This window comes from Sander lucioperca, chromosome 4 (genome assembly GCF_008315115.2).
Source record: "Sander lucioperca isolate FBNREF2018 chromosome 4, SLUC_FBN_1.2, whole genome shotgun sequence".
Classification (NCBI taxonomy): domain Eukaryota; kingdom Metazoa; phylum Chordata; class Actinopteri; order Perciformes; family Percidae; genus Sander; species Sander lucioperca.
In genome coordinates, this window is record NC_050176.1 from 7,156,797 (window position 1) to 7,176,064 (window position 19,268).

The following is a 19,268-nucleotide window of genomic DNA, read 5'->3' on the forward strand; positions in this document are numbered from 1 at the left end:
TGTTCCTGGGATATTGTTGCTTTTCTGCATCGAGTTTGCTTCAGGCAATCTGTAATTGCCTTAATGGAACTGCACAGGACGTGAACTTTGCAGGGTTTCATTTGTATGTGTGATGACTTTGTCTCAGTATGAGTACAACTTCAAGAGCACACAGTGTGTGACTGTGGAAAGGGATTTGTCTATTGTGCTGACCACATAAATGATGTCAGTTTGTGTGTGTGTGTGTGTGTATGTGTGTGTGTAAGTGAGAAGATATAGAGAGAAAGAAAACAAGACTTTAATTACTGCATCTATCTCAGAATGTAGATGTTTGTGCAAGTCAATTCCTGACAGATCCCTTATCTCCACTGAGAAATCCCTTTTTCTTTTCCAGGGAATCCTCACCTTTTTAACATCATACACACACACACACACACACACACACACACACACACACACACACACACACACACACACACACACACACACACACACACACACACACACACACACAGCCTCTCTTTGTACAGGCAAACAACTCCCATAATCCACTCTGCTTAAATCTTGATTGATTTCTCCATTATCAAAGAGGACTTTACTTTCTAATGTCAAGGGCACCAAGTGAACATCACACAAAGTTACCACGCTAAACTTCCCTGAGCTGCTATTCTGTGGGAAGTCTTTTTCTTTGTGCAGCATTATGGAGCTTTATCACTATTTATGTGCAAATTGCCTGGTTTGTTGGGGGGTGAAATAGGATGCTACTGTGGCGCTTTGTACCTAATTGATTTTTCAGTGTTTTCCATCATAAGACCGCCTGCTGCCATTTCCTCTAAATGCGAAACCTCATTGTTGTACCTGGTAGCGCTGATTCAATATCCCCGAAACTGGTTACTGATAAAGTCTGGGAATCCAACTACCATACACTGAAATACACAGCAGCTTATGACAACAGAGGAATTCCCTGCATGCAATACACCCTCTCCAATTGCTACTTGTTCTATTGTCATTCTGAACATGGCCTTACAGTGAGGTCAATTCCCTAAATCTGAAAAGCCCTCTTTCTTGCGGAGAATACACATGCAAATGTTTCAGTGGTACCCTCTTTTGTATCCTCCACTTCTGGAGCAGCAAAAATATGGTGGCAAAAATATTCTTTTCAGGATCATAGAGGAAAAGGAGGGGGTAAAGCAAAACAGGAGGTGTGATGATGAACCCCAGTAGAGAATCATCAACTGCACTGAATGTCCAAATTTTGCAGTGTGTATTGCCCTAGTCCCGTGTCATTCATCCCTGTCATCTCCTGAAGCACATTTCCAGTCCATTCACCCTCTCCCAGTGTGAGGAGCACAGTACATTAAGTGAATTTTTGAGCAGAGTTGTGCCATGCAACACAGTTATACTGTTTTAAAGTCACTGTACAGCTCTCAAATGACCTACATAATTAATTTATACTGTTTATTGATCCCCAGTGGGGAAATTACAATTTGTTGACAATTACATATTGTCATGCTGTGGTGGCTTATGAGGGGGATCCTAGGAAGACATCAGTATGTGATGGTTGTCTGCTTTCATACCGGGAAAAATATAACTCTAACTAACTTTGCCACATGCTGATCAAATATTGTGAGAGAGAGAATTTGTGCTGCATTCACTTGGTGTCAGAATAATCAGAAAAATAAGTTCCAGACTGGGAAAATTCAAACTGCCTTAATTTTTTGAGATAGGACATGCCTTGGCAGAATTATAAAGCATGCGCATAAAGATTATGCCTGTAAATAAAAGAAATGCTAAAATTGATCCGACAAAAGTATTTCAAGGTAAAGCAAAACCAATGATTTCTTTCTAAACACATTATACATGCTAGAAAATACTTCAATACTTGAAAACGTGAAAAGACTGTAAACTGTGTAGTACTTAATTGTGGAGTTAGACCGTTAAACTGTTTTTCACCATTTCTTGAGTGGCCTGACATCATGGTTCGATGACGGACTGGAGTCTTTTTCTGTGGTGTGACAGACTCAGAACACATTCATTTGGGCTTTACCAAGACTTTAAAGTAACATCACACACTCGTGAATATGCCAAACAAACTCACATGTCTTTCAGTAAAGAAACAAATTTAGACCTCCTCAGGTAGTTGTCCTGTGAGTTGTGTGTTTTTCCATTATATTTATGGTTCTACAGGCTTTCCATACAGTCATCCATCACAGCAGCAGTAGGCTTTACTTATTTCACAGAGGCTGCAAAAACAGACTTACATGATGGACAGCAGCAATACTGTAGCTGAAGGGTTGTTTAGTCTGAGGAAGAGACCTCTGCACTACCTGACATATGTGATAAGCACCAAATCAAACAAGTAGTCCCCACAAAATACAAAAAACATTGATCTGGCTTGTGTGTCATTATGTGCTGTACTGTGTAATATACTCACAGCTGAATGACTACACTGAATTGGCAAAGTGAGGCCTCCTTAAGCCCCAGAGTAATTAGTGTCTTAAATAACCTTGGTAACCATAGTAACACTTCTACTGCTTCAAACCAATATGGCTTCTTTTAGTTTAGACTTTTTTTAAATTCAGTTGACAAAATAGAAAGCTAGATCTAAGTTTATCAAGTGCTGATAAACAACTAACAACAGAGGTGTTTTATTCTGAGTTGTTAAACCTGGTGTGATGACAGATTATCAAAATAGTCTTCATACACTTGACAGTCAATACAAAAATAAACCCCATAGAGATATGGAGAGAGAAAAAAAGTGCCCATTATTATGCTTCAGAACATAAAATTGAATTATGCTCAACGATGTTACTTTGTCTGCCGTCCATCATTTGTTCTACATATTGCCACACGGCGGTCTCAGCAGTAATGATTGTGTGAATTCACTTGCTACACTTAATAAATCTCACTGAACGAAGTTGTGATATCCTGGAATCAGGTCTGCTGTGATCTTATGAATTATTCCGAGGTGAGGACTATTCATCATTTTCTTCATATTGCTCACAAGAATGGAAGTCACATTTCCTAGTGAGCACTTAAGTGTGATTTATTACAAGTGCACTTGCATAGCATACTGTATGTGTCTGCTCCCTCTCTTAGCAGTGTGACACTGTCTTCACTGTGTGTGAAGTGACAACAAAAATGCCTCCTGTTGAGAAAGTAAAAGAGTCTTCATTTTTCATGAGCACTTTGAGCACATTATGTGAATTATTTATGTAATTCTTCTTCGGGGGTAACACAAAACCCCATAAAGGCTTCATACAGCAGTATGTTAGTGGACAAAGGCTAACTACAACTTCCCTAACTGGCAACCCACAGAGACGGCAATTAATGATCTAAAGCTCACAGTGGTAATATGACTCAATTAAGCCCCTTTCAGACATGGACATTGATCTGTTAAAGTAATAGCTGTGTGATAAAAGAGATCTACAGCCCTCTTTTCCTCATCAGTATGGCAGACACTCTGCCGGAGAACAGGAACAGAAAAGTAATGCCATCAAGAGAAAAGAGCATTCACACTGGCTGCCTTAGTGATTAAAAATAAAACATATTTTACCTTAAAGCTTGACTGCCATCCATCTACAGTGAGAGGATGATGCTCACTCATGGTTCATTAACTCCACTAGAAGTTGTCTAAGTACCTGTAACCTCCCTGATCATTTTTCTCACATATCCCATAACTGTCTTGCAGAGCAAATCTCAAATTTGCGCGGGAAGTAGGGGTGCTGGAGGTGCTGCAGCACCCCCTGTTGGTGCTGCAGCACCCTCTGTTAGCAAACTGCAATGACAATAAAATGTTTGCTTATAAATATCTCTGGTTGTTGTTTCTGTTCCACGACATTTTGTATGTCATGTTTGGGGTGTGGGATGAAGAGAGGGATAATTTTAGTAACAAGAGGACTTTTCACCGGGGTGGAACAGCTGATCTCTTCACCGTGGAACAGCTGATCCACTTGTGTCTCTGTTTACCAGTGTCTACTGCTGGCTCCGAAAGGTCTTTCTCAGCTCTTTGCCGCCTGAAAACCTGGCTCCGTAGCACTATCACCCAGTAGAGTTTCACATACCGCACTGCTTCACGTCTACAAAGACATTTTGGATGATCTGATGTTCAGGGTCTCATGGCAGAGTTTATCAGCCGAACTCCAGAGCACAAATCTACGTTTGGTGTACCGGAATCATCATAAGGTAGAGACACAGTGTCTAATCTCTGCGTCTTTTTCCTGCCGCCATGCAGCCCCAGATGGTAGGCTATATTTAGCCTAGTATGACTGTGATTTATGTATGCCTATTAAGAAACAAATAGTCACATACTTCGCTGTTCGTTGTTCTGAGTTTGCTGTGCAGTACGCACCGTCAGTACTTAATGAAGGGGAGGGGAGAGGTATAGTGGTCTGCACCTATACTACTGCAGTACCTATACTACTACTGCAGTGTAGTTCAGACACTTCACTGATAAACCAGAGATTGGCTTTATGGTCAAAGATAGTTTTTGTATAATTAACTTCAGTCTCAGCCAGAGACCCCTGCTTTTAAAAGTAACGTAAAAGTAACGAGTAAAGTAAAAAGTTACTTTCCATAGGGGGTAACTAAGTAAAGTAATGGATTACTTTTTTTAAGAAGTAACAAGTAACGAGCAAACACTACTTTTTAAAAGTAACTTCCCCAACACTGTATATCACAGTATTAAAGATAATTTTAATACCACATTGTGTGCACATTTCACTGTCACAACCATCACACTTTTAATACTGGAGTGTAACGTCAGCCCGCAATCACTAACATTACTGCCTACAGCAAGACAAGACTTTTGTTAAATCAAATTGAAGCCTTTTTAATTCAGACCGTCCTCAACCAGAAAATGGCCGTATAGGTTGATTGTGCGAGCAAGTATGTTTGTTTGTTGCCTAAACTTTACTAGTTCCGTTTCATAATGTAACTATGTGTTTAAAACTGTGACTGTTAAAACTACGACATTAAATATACTGGTCATGTGTTTTAAACAGCAACTGAGTGGCCGTTTCATGACAATAAATAGAAAGGTCATTAATGTCATTTTGGGAGTCAGTGGCAATCGACCTAGTGTGTCGTTTAGGTATGAAGTATGAAGTGTGTCTTGACAGCTTTTAGAGTGTGTTCATGCGCGCATGTGTGTGTGTGTGTGTTTGTGTGTCATATATTTGTCAATAGTGCATTCGGCAGTGTCTTGCATGGACAAAAAGGGATTTTTAAAGGCTGGTGATGATGCAAGACTGAGTCAACCTCATGTCTCTCTACTTTATTAGTGTAAGAGCACAGAGCTCTTCTGTCGCTGTTTATTAACTCATGACCAAAATAAGAGAGGGGAAGCAAGCATCTGAGAACATTAAAAAAGGGAATCTTTGCATGTGGAGCTATCTCTAGATGGTTCTAACTTGCCAACATTTAATTAAGTTTTAGTTAAATTAATAATTTGTCCAGGTAAGAAGCTACTCAGGCATTTATTTAGGATGATGTGATGCACCAGGCTGACATTCAGACACATTTAATTTAATTTGTTTGGGTGCTATCATGCATAAGAAACATAATGAAAGGAGGAATACAAAGCGCATTGAAAACACCGGTCCTCACCTCACCAAAATAAAATGTCTGCCTGTGAAAAATACTCACTGATCATGAAGAACGGTTTAAAAGTTAATCAAGAGGACAGCGGGAGGCCAAAAAAGAGAAATCTGGAAATGAGGAAGGAGAAAAACCCAGTGTGGGAACTACGTGTCGTCAGCGTTTTTGATAGACATCCTGTTACCATGGTTACCTGAGTGCGGTGCGGAGCCTCCACGACTATAGAGGGAAGGAGCCTGAAAGGCGTAGATGACGTCGCTATCAGCAATTGCTGTCAGGTCATCATCATCTGAAAAAGAACGCTGGAAACCCGTGGAGTACAACTCTGATAGGATGACCTGGAGAGAGGGAGAGGGAGAAAGGGCGAGAGAGACACTGTGAAACTTTGTGCCTACAGAAGTGCATCAAGCAATCCTCGCAGAGCTGAAACCAAAATTCAACCAGAACATTTGGCCACAATGCCACCAGAACTGACTCTCTGTGACGAATTGCATGGACGCAATAAACCAAAAAAGTTATTGTATGCAGGCAAATTAAGAGAGCAAATAAAAACTAGATACATTTGTAATCATCTCAAAGAAATCCAAGTAAACTCTAAATGTTGCTGCATTAAATCTTTAGAAATAAATCACATGAAGCAGCTTGTAAAAGTAATTTAAATAAATTTCTCAAACAAGTGCACAATCAGGTACCAAAACTTGGCAACTGACATCAAAAACAATTCAAAACATGAACATCTGCAAAGGGAATTCTATTAAGGAAGAGTAGTGTATTTCCTAGTTCAATGCTTAAGTCAAAGATCTTCAGAGCCCTGAGAGTGAAACTGAAAAATGGTATTAAGGGGAGCCATGCATTCACACTGCTGAATATTTTTTGCTGTGTCAATGTTTGAAGTGCAGACTGAGAAGTTTCTTATATGTATTTATTTATTAATTTGTGTTTCAAAATGCTCATTTGTGATTGATCATGTTAAATGATGTTAAAGTGTTGAATCTGCGTGAAAGGATTATTAAACTGCAGGTAACCATAGCAACTGCCCTTAAATCACTCACTCAGTTAACTCACTGGTGAAACAGACCAAGCCATGAGTTTAATTGACTAAAATCAAACGTATGATAATGGTTGATGATTAAAACAGACTGTGGTACATGAACAGTATGACAGATTTAGTATGTGTGTGTGTGTGTGTGTGTGTGTGTGTGTGTGTGTGCGTGCGTGCGCGTGTATGTTCGTCCTCACCTGTCATTGCCCTTTTGTGCTTTGTTTAAATTTATGTTTTGACATACCCCATTTTAATATTGACAGCAAACTCAAGTAATTCTACTCTAACTAAACTAGCAGAAGAGTGTGGGAGATGTTAATTAAGCACAGCGTCTACACACAGTCCTGAGAAGAGGTCTAATCAACATCTGTGTGGGTAGACATGGGTGTGTAGGAGATGCAACAGCTTTACTAGAAAATCTCAAACTGTGAATTACAATGCATTTCCTCATCAGGAAACAAGGAAAATTGAAACAAATATTATGCTAGTTTGGAAAATAATTGGAAAATAAACAGGGAATTTGAATTGTACAAGAATGCTAAAAGCTAATAGCATTTACATAATAGTTTTTGTAACTGCCTGTAAACATGACTCATTTCATCCCTCTCTCAGCTAGGAACATTATTACACCCAGACACGTGTTCACTATACAGTGTATTTCAGAATAGATTTTGACATACAGGTATTTGATCTATAACAAAAGATAATGGAACAATGCACTTATGAACTATGGAAAGGGTATTTTTTCATTTCAGGGGACATTTTAGTCTTTGCTTCTCTTTAACTCTCCCGCTGCTGCAGAAATATTCATCATCTGTTGTCGGGCAGGTGAAAGATTTATGAACACATGCCTATGGAACCTTTCCCTCTAGCCTTCATCTTGTTGGTGACATTTCAGCTAAGTGTGTGCATGCATTCAAGTGTAACCCTGTTATAAAAGATAATTCTGTTTGATGTATTTATTTATTTTTATAGTGATGGCCATTATTCTTGTGAAGAAAATATTTTACTCACTGACTTCCTTGCTAAGAACTGGGGATGTGAAGCCATCACAAGGGGAAGCTTAAAATCACAAAGTTTTAAGTTTACTATATTATCTAAAATACTGTGACTGTTCCTCAGGAAATCAAAGTGTCCGTTGTAACCATCTATTAGATCTTGGAGAATTCCTGGTTGAACTTTAATCCACTGAAATGGTATACAAAGCAATACAAAGCAAAGCAGCAAATTCTTACTTTTAAGATGCTGGATCTGTCTATGCTTGGCATTTTTAGATAAAAAAACAAACCTGGGTTATAAAAAAACATTTTTCAGTAAAGCCCATAGATAGTTATGGTCTACCCACACATGTGTTTCTCAAGACTGTGGGGACTATGCAGACTGCTTGATTTACATCTCCCTCACTTTTCTGTTGCACCTTGGTGACCTCACATAAAATAATGTCACAATTTTACCTAAATTAGAGGTCAGTGTGTGTGTGTGTGTGTGTGTGTGTGTGTGTGTGTGTGTGTGTGTGTGTGTGTGTGTGTGTGTGTGCGTGTGCGTGTGCATGTGCGTGCATGCAAAAGAGTGTGTGTACCTGGTCTGGGGAGATTTTACCCTCCTCTGCCACCATGGCTCTCAGGCAGGACAGGGAACCAAAGAGAGGTACAGCCAGCCCCACCCGCAGGTACCTCTGACCCTTCGTACTGAACACCAGCGTCACACACATCGGCCTGTGCGTAAGGGAGGGAGGGGTAGGAAGAGAGATAAAAAATAAATAAATAGATGATATGCTAGAGCAAAGTGCCAAATTGTTTTGCAATTCAGATTTTGCATGTGTACATTATTATAGATTCCAAACACACCCTGGCATACTGAGTTATTTACATATTTGTATGCGCACACACACACACACACACACACATGCACACACACACACACACACACACACACACACACACACACACACACAAAAACACAACCAAAAAGAGTGAGAACAATGCAATTGTGCAGAATTAAAGGACCCAGGGGCAAACAGAAACCGTGTTGTCAATTTGTTCAAGAGTCTTGATTTGAGTATTTCAGCTGCTAAACAGCAAAACAAAACATTCAATAAAATGAGATGTTGAAATGCACTGCTGAGCTGTTTAATGTCTGATAAGATTGGGGAAAAGATTTCCTCTGACAATAATGTTGTACAAAATCTAATTTCATGTGCGTAAACTATTCGATTTGTCTGTGTCTTAATATCTGAAGTGAATTAACTATTTTCAGAGATCTTGTCCTGTAGCATTTCAATTTCCCCTGTGTATGTGTGTGTGTGTGTATGTGTATGTGTGTGTGTGTGTGTGTGTGTGTGTGTGTGTGTGTGTGTGTGTGTGTGTGTGTGTAGATTTATGCGTGACTGGACATGACGAGCTACACCAGCACATTGGTGATGGTCCCGCAGGAAGCTGCTATGTAGCGGGACATGTCTGATTTACAGCAATCTGAACACCTTCTGTCAGGGATGCAGGGACGAAAATGAGGGAGGGTTTGTAGAAAATAAGAGAACAGAAAGGAGAGCAGGTAGTATTGAGTAAAAAGACAGAGTGGGGAGACAGAGTAAGGTCAGGCCTCCTCATTTGGGAAGAAGACGGTGTAATCGCTGACACCTCCACTTCCTCTTTCCCATCATGCATTATTTAGGTAAGTAATGTGTAAGCAGTGGGGTGGCTGACAGGGCAGACCGTGGAGGATCTGAGCAGATGTTTGTGTTAGATGCTCCGAGATGAGATACCGAGATGTGCAAGAAACGGGGTGAGAGGTGTGGGATGACACTTGTGAGGAAAAAGAATTGGAGATGTCATCTTGCAAAGCAGATTGTTTGCAGCCTCCCAGCCCCCTGCTGGGTTGGAGCCTGATAGTCTCTATTAAACAGCAATGTCTCACATGTTCCCACATGCACCAAGAGTGCACGGTGCTCTACAGGTTTGAAATATTCCAATTAGGCTTGAAAAACAATGTTAGAGCTGGGATCATGTTCACATTGTTTACAGATAACAACAAACCTTGTGTTTCTATCATTTCTTTATGTTTTAGATCAATTATTAGACTACATATCATGTGTACCTCACATTTCTGCCATCTGTTTTCCTGAGCATTCTGTTTTTGTTGCAATGTTTGTACTAGGATGTACTATTAAAGACATTGAACTTGCTGAAATAATTAATCCCTCAGAGTCAACAAGTGCAATATTTAATAATAATTGTCATCATTTTGTGGTAATGAGAACTGATTCGAAAAGTCTGTGTTCAGGTGCTAATAGGAAACAACAGTATAAGACTTGCATTTTTCGAAAATCTTCTTCTTTCTTGCATTACAATGGTTGCTGTTAGGCCATTCAAATCTTGCAATAATACACCAGTATTAGAGATTTTAAAAGAGTACTTTACCAATTTAGCATTGCGCTTCTAAAACATTGTCGGACTCAACATGTGCAGTTTTTTTTAAAGCTACATTGTGTAAGAATTTCTCCCATCTAGCGGTGAAATTGTATATGACAACCAACTGAATATTACTTTCTAGCCCCTCTCATTCCAGGCGCGTTTTAACTCCTACAATGGCCATATGCCAAGATTAACATGGCTTCCAGTACGAGTATCAGTGCTATCGTTATTCTGTATATTGTACGAGATTAATAGTGTAAGGCAATGTTTACAGCGTAGGCTACATATTTTTCTCCGTGAGCAGAGTCAGAGATCAGTTGATGCTACGGAGGTGCGAGGAAAGCTAAAGGAAGAGGGAAAGGTAAAGGTAAAGAAAAACCTAAAGACAGAGCCGGTGACAGTGGATCGGTGAGACCTCCTAGGCAAACTAAAGAGACACTCCAAAGATGACGAGGAGAGAGTGGAAGCCCTTCAAAGACAAAGGAGAGAAGCAACGGAGGTTTGGGTTTAAAGAAACACTATGCAACTTTTCCCGCTTCGGTGCCCCTACAGGTTGTCTCATTGCTCATTAGCTGCAGCTAAAAGTTACATAGTGTTGCTTTAATATATTTCTCTGAGCAGTATAAACAATGTCAATGAAACCGAAATTAGCTCTTATTATCTCCATTGTTTACACCATAGACTGTACTGTATAATATTAATGGACAATGCATCCGGTTCGGCGAAGTGCTGCAAATGCGGAAGTGCCTCAAACCTGCATTCTATCTGAATTCCAGCAGGGGGCGGCACGTGCGGCTGTAGAAGTCTATGAGAAATTGACCCACTTCTCACTTGATTTATTACCTCAGTAAACATTTTCATAATGAGTGTATGGTCTCAATCGCTAGTTTTAAGTCTTCTGCAATATAGAATGATGTTCATTTTTTGAATTATGGTCTCGTTGATTTTCAAATTGGCGATAAAGCAGTGGGTGTTTTAGGGCGTGGTGCATGTGATTGTAACGTAACGTAGAGTGTAAGGGCTCCTCCCTGTCGTCTAAAATTGTCACATCCGCAACCAGGATGGCTGCGCCTGTAACGGCAAACTCGACGACTCATAGCCATGGATGTATTAAGAGAACAGATCTCCACAAACCAATGGGTGACGTCACACATGCTCTGTCCATTAATATTATACAGTCTATGGTTTACACGCAGCTGTTCTAGCTGTAGCCTAGTCTGTGTTACAACTGCATGAAGTGAGTTGTCTGCCAGCGAAATCACGACATTATGCACAACCATGCTATAGTTAGCAACTATAAAATTTACACAAATAGGCTGAATTACCTACGAGAACAAAGCAGGCAACTTTGGCGTCCCTTTTAAAATCCTTGCTCCTCTTTCCATCTTTGAAAAGCCACTCCAATATTAACTTTGGTCATGTTGCTTTGCCTGTCGCTTTGTCGTTTTATTTCTCTTTTTAGCTTCCTTGGCGACTCCGTTACATGTCCTTGAGAAAAGGTGTGATGATCCATCTTCAACAGGCTTTCAAATCTGCCGGCAGTCGCGAGTAATCTCCCCCTGGCCTTCGTCACGGTGCCACTGCGTGTAAAAGCGCGAAAGGTGTTATGGTTTTGGGATATTTCTGTTACCAGTTTGTTCATTTCTGTTGTCTTTATTGTTTATTTGTTCATGTTCCCTGTGTTTGTATTTTCTGTATATTTCTGTTCAGTTATCTCCTGGTTTATTGTATTCTGTGTTGTCAAGTTTTTGTGTTTAGTTGATTTCAGGTTTTTGTCAGTGGTTCCTGTTTCCTGTTTTATTTTGATAGTCTGTTTTCTGTCCTGTCATGTCTAGTTTTACTTTTTGCCTTTGTTGATTGTCCTGCCCCACCCTGATGTGTTTCACCTGTCGTGTCACCTGTCCCTCATTTGTTCATTACCTCTTGTATTTAACCCCTGTGTTCCCTTTGTCTCTTGTCAGATCGTTTTGTATCGTGGTGTCTGTTTGTATTCCGTTGTGTCCTGTCCTCGTAAGTTTGCTCCTTTGTTCCCTGCCCGAGTTGCTGTCAGCCTGTGTTTTTCCTGTTGTTTTTGTATTTTTGTCTTAGTTTCTTGGAGTGTTTTTTCCAGCCTCTGCGCTGTTGTTTTTTTGTTGTTAATAAATCCTAACTCAAGCCATCTCCTGCCTGCCTGCCTCTTCCTGCATTTGGGTCCACTATTCCTCACTCTCACAACAAAAGGCGGAGCTTGAATTTTCAGATATGTCCTTTTGGCTAATGTATTTTAAAGAGAGGCGCAACATGGCTGCCGCCATTCGAGTGACTCACTCGTATGTATTCTGAATGGCAGATTCTACGCTTACAAGAATACTTTGATTAGTTGGTGGAAGTAATTACACATGAATGAGCACATAGTTGTGAAAGAACAAAGGGGTTTTTGCTAAGAATCAACTCAAAACATGATGTACACAATGTAGCTTTAAATAATGTAGATTTATGCAGCAAAGCCAGATCATCTTTTTTATTCCATGCTTTCTTCTTCCTTGTCAAAACCTGCCGTCAATATTACCCACAATGCAACTGTTGGAGCAAAATAAATGAGAAAAAGAATTATGCTAAGACTGACTGTGCAAGGTTAGATCAGGAGAAAACACTCTGAGATACTGTCATCCTCCTCTTCTCTCTGCCATACCCGCATTATCTGCAGCACCCAGACCTCAATGCCCTGCTGTCAGCCAGCCCCTGCTGTGTCTCTGGAGGCCCTCAGACTTATCATGCATTCTGCTGTGATACTGCTGCAGCAGGACGATGCAATGAGGCCACTGTGTATGTGTGTGTGTGTCAGGTCAGTGTTGGGGGGGCAGCAGTGAGTCCCAACTAAACCTGAATGAATTTCCCTCTGAGCTGGGCTTAGGCAACTGCAGGCACAGACCACGCACTGTCAGAGAACTCACGCTGTAAAACTGAGTTTGGGGTTAGCTCTGTGGAAGCCATGCATAGAGGATGCAAAGCAGCAGCGTCTGCATGTTTGAAGATAGGAGGATTCACTGAATGTAGGCAAATTGTGAAAACGTGTGACTGGAATTTAACTTATATTTGTTGTTTTTCTTTCTGTTTAAGATGTCTTATGTATGACTGGACACATGGGCAGAGAGAGAAATGGGATAAGATGAGACAAAACCTGCAATGTTGTGGTTACCCAGTGTGCCCTCATTCAACTGGTTTTGAAGGCCCTGCACATCCATACAGGTTTTCAGTTATTCTGGCTGATTAGAACTCAGCTTAGCTTGAAGGTGGGCCAGAACATTGGCGGGAATTACTTGAGGTCAAAGGACTCCATTTACCACTAAGAATGATAAAGGTGTCATTTGTTTCACCCAAAGGTGCAACAAAGTTAACAGAAGACTCAGGAAGATGGCAATAAATTACAGTCTATACACACTCACACAGTCCTGTGAACAGGTCTAATCAGGAAACAAAATAAAATCACATTTGTGGGTGTGTAGGGCCTTTACCAGTAACTGATTGCTAATGCTTAAAGCTTTAGTGCGTAATTTTTTGATATTAATAAACGTCCGTTACATTCAAGCCATTGCCAAATGAGTTGCTACAAAGCTAATTAAGACTTTCAGCTCCACACAACTCTCTCTGTATTTCTCAGTATGGCTATGTTCAGAAGATTGTGTCAACCGGTGACTTTCCCGCACAGAAACTCGTGTGAAGATAATTACCTCTTCTGAAGAATCCATCATGTTTTTTTAATCCTCCGTATCCTCCTTGGCTACTAGCAACTGCGTGGAGGAGGGGTGGGGGCTGTGCGCGATCACAGAAGGCTTGTATCATGTGGACGCGCAGACAGTTTCGTTGTCATTACTTAGTTCCTCATGGGGGTGACAGAAACTACGCACTATAGCTTTAACGTACACTAGAGCCACAAAGTCTTATATTTATCATTCTCTCTTTCTTTGCATCTCTATTGTCAAAATCTAAAACAGCCATGTGTGCAGGCCTTCTTCTCTGTTTCTTTATTTATATGTCAAAGTCGTACTGTCTTACTGCCAGACCTTGCTGACATGCAGGATCTGGGACAGTTACAAATGGAAACAACACAGAAAGTGTTTGGTCAGGACTTTTGATGGCCATCATACATTTATCACTATGATATGACCATCATCAGTAGCCAGTGTGTAGAGAATATTTGTGTAAATGTGTGCCTACGCATGAGTTTGTGTAGTCATAGTTGTCATATTTTGTCTTAGAAATGTGTGTGCTTTTACAGTGTATCTGTTATGATTGATGTATTTTTCTAATTAGCCATTGAGGCAAATTCTAAATTAATATATTCTGCTATATTAGGTCATCTAGATGATCATTTATCATTGATATCCAAAGTGTCAAATGAGTGTCTATATATATACTCTAACATTTGTGTGTGTTATACATCACCTGGTTTGTCGTAGGGGGATAGGCAGGGAGATACATAAAAATGGGTCGAAGGTGTTGCTCTGCTTAAGGCAATGAGGGCACGTCAGAGAAGACCTGGAGACAGAGAGAGAGAGAGAGAGAGAGAGAGAGCAATTTTAATCATTTTTGCTATACATGACTTCAGCTCACCATACAGTCTGGGTTTTGATATTCTTAAAAGAAATATTGCATCTTTCTTCCCAATTTAATCCTGCTTGACTCAATTTTTTGTCCATTTTATCTTCAACCGATACAGTCACAAAGCGAACATACGACTAAGGTGATTTGGAGAGGAAAGCTCTCTTAATTTAACAGAACTGTTGGCCAGATGGATTGACTGATAGCGCCACCCCTACGTACATGCCAAATCCTCACATTTCCTCATAAGTATGGAGTAAATGTGCAGTAGAATTTGACTGTCTTATGTGCTGCATGCAGTTAAAACCCCCATAGTGGTTGAATGTGAATATTCCATGTGGACAGTGGTGAATACTAAGCACTGAATCAGGCCATCTGGAGTCGATCTGCTACTGAGAAAAGGGCAGCAAAGCAACTGAGGTGGGATGCTGTTCAGAATTTTAGCACAAAAATCACATATTTAGGCTGCTGAGATATTTCAGTAAATGAGGCTGTATCCTAAAGAACACACTGAGCTGGAGAGGAGAAAAAGAGTACTATGGAGAGAGAGGAAAGCAGAGAGGAAAGGCAAAGGATGAAAGGTGGAGGGGATATTTAAAGTCAGAGAGGATAGTGAAGAGAAATGGGTAAGCCGAAAGGAACAAAGATGACTTGAGACTAAAATGAAGGGCAGCAGACACAGCGGAGGTTGGAAAGGCAGAGGGAACAAAAGTGGAGAGCAAAGAGACAGAAGATGAAGAGAAAGACAACAAAGTACAGGGCTCAGTGGGAGGACAGATTAAAAATGAACAGACAGTCGAGCAGGATATAGTACTCAGTGACCTCATAATGATCTCGAAACCAGGAAATTCCAACTTCCCAGTTCAAGTGGAACACAGCATGCGTGCTAAATACGTATGTAGCTACAGGAGACAGTTACCTTAGCTTAGCTTTGTTTTGTTTAAAGACTACAAACAGGAGAAATAGCTAGCCTGGCTCTGTCCAAAGGTAACAAAATCCATCAGCACCTCCAAAGCTCATTACCACATTTTATCTCCTAAGTTTAATTCGTATGAAAAACAATTGTAAAAAAAATTACAAAACAATTTGTCAGGCTATGCATTAGCTATTTCTTGGCCAGGTGCATTAACTTTTACCTTTAGACAGAGCTAGACTAGCTGTTTCACTCCATTTTCAGTTGTTATGCTAAGCTAAGCTAATTGGCTGTTGACTCTAAGCTTTATATTAAAAGCACAAACATAATATTGATCTTTTTTTTTGTGACTCTTGGCAAGGAAGTGAATTAACACATTTCCCAAAATGTTGAAGTATTCCTTTAAGACATACATGTACATAATGGCACAGCGCTAGTTAGGCTAACAAGCTCTTTTTTGTTGCTCTATGACGTCTGTGGTAAGTGTAACTGAGTTTATGCTGTCAGCTATTAAGGTGATACAGCTCTAACCTGTGTTTCATGAAGAGCCAAGTAACATCTCTGTGTTCTGGTCTCAAATATTTTACTGCAAATACTACGAAGAATTAGGGCTGGGTATCGTTAAAAAATATTCAATACCGGTACTGATACCGTGACTTTGATACCGGTTCCTAAACAATAAATTTTTTGTTACCAATTTTATAAAACAAAAATAAATTACAACATTACGGCACAAATGTTTTTATTTATTTTTCAGCTCCTACTACTTGAGCCTATTTTCTGTGTGTTACAGAGTTTTTCCTGCGTGTCTCTGCGACGTGCAACGTTAGACAGCCAATCACAAACATTATTAGATCTTGGTAGAAGCATGCTGCATGTGTATTGGCTCACTGACTCTAGCCCTACCAGGAATCCCTCAAAAGATTATGTGATGGAAACAAGCAGTAGTCTGACACTGAAATAATAGCGTGGGAACGGATAAGCAAATACAATAAAATTCAGCTCTGACTGAAAATGCACATTAAGTTTCCAGTTACGCACATTCCTAGTGTGAGTAATGCTTTTATCTTAACAAACCATGAGTGAAAACAAGCCTCAAATAACCTGTTGTCCTTTCCAAAACCTGAGTGTAATCTAACCTTTTCATATGGCAATCAAGTGAAAACACTATGGTTCCGTTTGTTCTCGAGTCACATAATCCTCCTCTCATAGTGTTGGAACATAATCCTTTCATTCACGTCATTTGGTGGCTGTGTTGCTTTCCGTGTACTCATTTTGAGCTGATTCAAACACATTACATTTTCTACTCAAACTATTTCTCTAAGGCAACTTGACAAACATGGGTGAGTTAGCCATTTGTCTCCATCCGAGAGAAACCTATTATCCTTTATAGGATAATAAGCTTTAAACAAGCTTGAAACTGCAGATGCAGCATTTTTGAAAAAGCAAGTGTGGATATTGCTAATACGTTGCTGAATATAAGTTTTAAATGTGACTTCTGTTTTGCACCAAAAACTTGAAAAGCAGTTTTTTGATACCTGCTGATATTCATTTTTGCTGTTGTATGTATTTGATTTTTGAAGCAAAATTATTGCAATGTTATGTCTCTCTTAATACTCTTGACAGCTTTTAGAGTGTGTTCATGCACGTGTGTGTGTGTGTGTGTGTGTGTGTGTGTGTGTGTGTGTGTGTGTGTGTGTGTGTGCGCTGCCAGATGCTCGTTTCATCTCCCAGTGTCTCACTAGGATTTCTGCCAGTTGAACTGTATCCAAGTTTGTGGAGATACAAACTTGTCAAATGTACAAATATGCTGGAAATAACAGTGAACAGTTTTCAAACTCCACATTTCCTTGCTGTCAGTGTTGTATCCATTGTGCCGTGGCAGCCAGTCACAGGCTCGCTAATGATGCCAGTTTGTACTCTGAAAAGTGGAGTGACAGGCTGTATTCACTCACACACACACACACACACACACACACACACACACTATTCAAAACTCTTACACTGAAATTCACATATCTGCGTGCAGGAACATCCGTACGCACAAAAAAAACACAGCATCACTTAAAAAGCTTGTATTGCAGCTGGGAGTGTTTCCAGTCTGTTGGAGAATATGAGGTAATATTCCTGCTGGTGTTTGTGTGTGTCTGAGCAAGGATTGTATTGTGTGTACAATGTTCAGGTGTCAAAACAAAAGACCCCCAGTCTTTATACCTGGAGTTGTACCAAATATACCCACAAACACGCGCATGCACAACACTGCAGCAGCTGCTCTTTTTTTATCATAAAGAAAGTTAGCTGCTCAGAATCCCTCCGATCTGCTCGGAGCTAAATAAATAACACTCCATCAGCAGCATCTCTCAACATTATGCAGTATCACGTTGCTCTTCATCCGAATCCTTGTGTATAGGTTTAAAATCATCCACCCTCCACCCACCTGAATAAATTATTTTCTCTGATTTAGAGACCCGGCTGGACATTTCACTGGCCCTCTACAGTCCCTGTAGACTTCGTTGCTTTTTAAAATGATGTATTGTATTAACGTATGAGTGTTTTCTATAACAATTTACTTTAATGAGGCTGCTTTAAATGTTAACATGCGCAAAGTAATATCACTGCAGCTCTATCGACGGACATTTAAGCAGCAAAACTAACTGTAGTTATCAACTTGACAGAGGAAACAGCTTTAGCTTCTGAAATAATCAATGAAGTTAAGCTGATGTTTCTCGAGCGTCTCTCTGGGGGCGCACTTACAAATGAAGCTGTCTGTCCGACAGCAGCTGTTATGTTCACATTTTAGAGAATGTTAATATTTTTAATTGTTTCACCCACCCGCTATTAATCAGAATTTAAATTTTTACGATCCGACCAGCCCGATCTATAATGTTAGATTAACCATGGGGCCACGGATATATAACTCTATTATTGCTCTCTCTCTCTCTCTCTCTCTCTCTCCCAATTTCGTCATGCCTCTTTGTTTACCTGCCACGGGTGAAAAGACTTCCGCAGAGGATACATCGGTGTATCCTCGATTATAGCTCCTCCGGGGAGCCTCCTCGATCCGCGCTCCTCGATGTGCATGTTAGGAATAGGGACGTCCTTCAACATGGCGCACTGAGAATAATTTCCGTGTCACAAGCTGGAGGATCGAGGAGTCGAGGAGGTACAAATTTGGGAATTGGGAAAGGCCCATGGTGTCAGGAATGACCTGATGTTCGCTGCTCAAAATAGAAAGTATTTGACGGCCTATGGAAAAATATTTACTGCCACCTGTATTGGTATTTCTTTCAGTCAAAAGTCTGTGTGAAAATGCAGCTGCAAATGCAAAATCTGACGAAATGGCAAGTTACAAGGGTGGTGAATAAACTGTGATGTCATGTGGCAATCAATGCGTAAAGCTATTTGAGTTTACACACATAAATAAACAAACAAAAGATGTAGTTGCACCTTTTGATTCCATAAATTCACAGTTTAAAGACTCAACTTTGGTTACAGCTGTATTTTTTTTTAATTTTTTTAATCTGTTCCTGTTTTTTATTTTTCAGCTTTTATTTTCATCAAAAATCATTCTGGGCACAGCTTTGGTCCCACAGCAACCAAACTTAAATGTTCTTGTGAAAGAAATCTGATTGTTTAGTAACTGCAGTCTTGACCTTATTTAAGGTGTAAACAGTGTCAGCTGACTGCTCGGCTGACAGTGATGGATGGAGGCCTGGGCTCAGGTGGAGACTCACACCCAAACACA

At 40.2% G+C, this 19,268-nt stretch overlaps 1 protein-coding gene across 1 annotated transcript in view; it reads right to left on the reverse strand.

Moving 5' to 3' along the window:
* usp43a (ubiquitin specific peptidase 43a) overlaps nt 1–19,268 on the reverse strand; it is a 119,627-nt gene that overhangs the window by 38,878 nt on the left and 61,481 nt on the right. The window contains exons 4-6 of the mRNA XM_031289044.2: nt 14,455–14,547; nt 8,199–8,334; nt 5,771–5,915 (exon numbers count right to left, since the gene is read on the reverse strand). Of these exons, the coding sequence (XP_031144904.1) occupies nt 5,771–5,915; nt 8,199–8,334; nt 14,455–14,547 (374 nt within the window). The remainder of the gene's footprint in view (nt 1–5,770; nt 5,916–8,198; nt 8,335–14,454; nt 14,548–19,268) is intronic.